This window comes from Cannabis sativa, chromosome 3, assembly GCF_029168945.1.
Source record: "Cannabis sativa cultivar Pink pepper isolate KNU-18-1 chromosome 3, ASM2916894v1, whole genome shotgun sequence".
Taxonomy (NCBI): Eukaryota; Viridiplantae; Streptophyta; class Magnoliopsida; order Rosales; family Cannabaceae; genus Cannabis; species Cannabis sativa.
The window spans coordinates 61,300,080-61,303,693 of record NC_083603.1 but is presented as its reverse complement, the minus strand read 5'-3'; the positions used below and the strand labels follow the sequence as shown (position 1 = coordinate 61,303,693).

General features: G+C 41.7%; 1 protein-coding gene across 1 annotated transcript; it reads right to left on the bottom strand.

Moving 5' to 3' along the window:
- Positions 1-1,860: 1,860 nt before the first annotated feature.
- Positions 1,861-3,335, bottom strand: LOC133036209 (uncharacterized). The gene is made up of 2 exons (XM_061112721.1): positions 2,472-3,335; positions 1,861-2,385 (listed from the first exon to the last, which is right to left on the bottom strand). The coding sequence occupies exons 1-2, from the start codon at positions 3,333-3,335 to the stop codon at positions 1,861-1,863; spliced, it is 1,389 nt and encodes a 462-aa protein (XP_060968704.1).
- Positions 3,336-3,614: the final 279 nt, after the last annotated feature.

Genomic DNA, 3,614 nt, shown 5'->3' with positions numbered 1-3,614 from the left:
ACTTTGACTTGTTGGGGTTCTTTGGTCAGGGCACTATCAACTTCATTTCCTCTTCCTGGACCACTGGCACTGGCTTGATTGTCACTTGATACGCCTGATGCTGTATTTAGAGACTCTGTAGGAGTGTCAGGGTACACTTGAGGCTGTCTAGTGAGGACTGGTCTAGAGCCTGAGAGAACAGGAGGGTCATCTTCGATCCACACTTCTTCATGTCCTTCTAAATCATCAAATTTCACATTCATTGATTCGACTACAGAGAGAGTCCGTTTGTTAAATATTCTGTAGGCCCGACTGTTGGTGGAGTACCCCAGAAATGTTCCTTCATCACTCCTGGGATCAAACTTGGTCAAGTGATCCCGATCGTTCAGGACATAACACGTACATCCGAAAATATGCATGTGGCTCACGTTAGGAGGTCTTCCTTTCCATAGCTCATAGGAATTTTGAGAGGTACCAGTGCGAAGATGAACTCTATTGCACACGTAGCAGGCAGTATTGACAGCTTCAGCACAAAATCATTTTGAAATATCTTTGGCCTGCATCATGACCCGAGCCATTTCTTGTAGAGTTCTGTTTTTTCGTTCAACAACTCCATTCTGCTGAGGAGTTTTTGGGGCTGAAAACTCGTGATGAATTCCCATGCCATTACAGAACTCTGAGAATATGGAATTTTCGAACTCTTTTCCATGGTCACTTCTCAGTCTAAAGACTTTTCCAACTTTGGAGTCTTTCTCAGTTTGCAATCTCAGTATCAAGGCAGAGAATGATCCAAATGTGTCAGACTTGTCTCTAAGAAATTCAACCCAGGTAAACCGAGAGTAGTCATCCACCAAGACCATTACATATCTTTTCCCACTGATACTTTCATTCTGCATTGGCCCCATTAAGTCAACATGCATTAGTTCCAACACACGAGAGGTGAGAAGTCTATTAATTGTGGGATGAGATGCCTTATGCTGTTTTCCAAGCTGACATGGACCACATACTCTCTCCTTGGAAACTTTCATGTCAGGAATTCCTTTTACAGCTTGAAGCTTCACCAATCTTTGGAGATCTCTGTAGTTCAAGTGTCCCAGCCTGTAGTGCCATAAGTCAGGTTTGTCCAAGAAGGTCCTGTTGCACACTATGGTACTGCATACAGCATAGCACTGGTCTACAGTTCTATTTTCTGTTAAGACAACACACCCATCAGATGAAACTAAACATTGAGTTTTAGTGAAACTTACAGAGAGATTGTCGTCACACAATTGACCGATGCTGATGAGATTTGCTTTGAGTCCTCTCACATATAGGACATTAGTCAGTTGAGCTGCTCCATTCACATTTACATCACCTCTCCCAGCAATCTGTCCTTTGTTACCATCCCCAAAAGTGACAGATCTCCCTTTTTCATCTTTGCAATTAACTAGAAATTTCTTATTTCCAGTCATGTGACGCGAACATCCACTGTCGAAGTACCACTGACCTTCAACAAAGGCAGACAAAGATAGCTTTGCAACCAAACCAACATCAGGATTTGGTTTTGGACTTTATTTTCCATTCTCGACGAGGTTTGCGTCCATGTGACTTATTTGGTGGAGGGAAACTATTTGGTCGATTGATCATGGCTTTCAAGTAGTTCTGCAATTTGTAACACTTAGGTCGAATGTGACCTCTCCTATTACAGAAATGACATGTAGGAATGAAATTGTCATTCTGTAGGAGGTTGTCAGCATCAGTCCTCCTTCCTTCAAACTTGAGTTTGATGGGTCCAGTTGGAACCTGTCTCCTCTCAGATGAGTCAGATTCGTTAATGGTGATTGAGGTGTCAGGTGACCCATCTTCCTTCTTTGATGAATTGACATTGGAGGGTAAGGAATGCTAAACAGACAGGTCATTCCCTTGCTTATATAGCATCTTATATCCTAATGAAGTTCGATCACCATAGGGCTTCTGAAGCTGTAGGGTTTGATTGATAGCAAGAAGGCTCTGGGGAATGAACTGTAAAGCTTGCTTGGTTCGGATTAGATCAGCTGTGAGTTTGTAGATCTCATTCTCCTTTTCATCAAGAAGTCGGTTGAGATTTTTGACAGAGTCTTCTAACTTTCCTTTTTCAGTCTCCACTTGCTCTAGGGAGTTCTTTAGGGCACGGATCTGTTTAGTCATGTACTCCCATTGTGAAAACATTTCTTCATAAGCATGTTGAAGACCTGTGCTGTCTGCTTCTGATGAGGTGGAGACTGCATCATCTTCAGATTCAACTAGATTACAGCTTTGGGCCATGAATGCCAGTACCTGCTTTTCCTCATCTGATCCTTCACTGGCTGTGGAGTTCTTTTCCTCATCACTATCACTCCAAGTTGCTGCAAGGGCCTTTTTCTTTTTTAGTGTGTTGGCACACTCAGCCTGAATGTGACCATATCCATCACATTCTCTGCACTTAATCCTCGCCCCTTTTGATCAGTTGAGGCTTGTCCTGGTTTGAAATTTACTCCTTTGTTTCTCTTGAGAAGATTTTCTTTGTCAGCTGGTGAATTTTTCCTGTAGTTCTTTTTCAAGAACTTTGCATAGTTTCTTGTTAACAAGGCAACTGTTTCATCTGTAATGCCATTCAAGTCTTCCAGAACAGGTTTCTTGTTTTCTTGGTGAATAAGTGCAATGCCAGCATCTGACTTTTCTTTCACCACCTCCTTTTGTTTCTTGGTTTTCTTCCACCTAGACAGTGATAGCTCATAGTTTTGTAATGACCCGATGAGTTCGTCAAGATCGAGTTCCTCAATGTTTCTCATTTCTTCGATAGAGGTAACTTTGGACATGAATCTTCTGGGGAGGACACCAAGCACCTTTCGAACCAGTTTCGAGTTAGAGTAAGTTTTCCCCAGAGCATATGATTCATTAGAGATGTCACAAAGTTTTGCATGGAATTCAGCCACAGACTCATCCTCCTCCATGGTAAGATTTTCGAAAGCCTTTGCCAAGGCACGCAGCCTTGATTTCTTCACAGCATCAGTTCCCTCGTTCTTAATCTTTAGCTTCTCCCATGCTTCCTTAGCAATTTCACAATTGGCTATAACCTTCAACTGGTTAGTGGAGACAGCATTAAACAAGGCATGAAGAGCCTTTGAGTTGAAATTCGCTATTTCCATTTCAACAGTGGTCCATTGACTCATGGGTTTGGGTATGACGATTTCATTCTCCATCATCATTGGTTTCCACCACCCTTCTTCTATGGACATCCAAACTCTTTCATCTACAGCTCTCAAGAAAGCACGCATCTTGGTTTTCCAGTATGGATAATTGGCTCCTTCCAGCATCACAGGTCTCGAGGTGGAGCCTCCTTCTCTAAACATTTCCATCCTGCACACAGAAGTGGTAAACAGACACACAAATGTTCTGTAGTTCTTTGCGAGAGAACTCAGAGGAGGTTAGTTGTGACAGAATCGATCGTTAAGGTTGATTCAAGAATCAACGATCAAGAATCATACAGTAGTAGGATCTAACACAATTTTTTATAAAATTTCAAGCTCTGATACCAATTGAAAGTGCAACTAGTAGATTTTCATGATTCAAGTTACCAAGTTGTATATCTTTAGATTGATTGATTTCAAGATATGAATTATGAACATGAATTAAAA

What these genes read in the sequence shown, in the direction of transcription:
- LOC133036209 (XM_061112721.1), bottom strand. Translation starts at nt 3,335, where the DNA reads ATGGAAATGTTTAGAGAAGGAGGCTCCACCTCGAGACCTGTGATGCTG. An exon ending in TTCTCAAGAGAAACAAAGGA is followed by an intron (nt 2,386 to 2,471) that starts GTAAATTTCAAA and finishes GGTCACATTCAG; the next exon opens with GCTGAGTGTGCCAACACACT.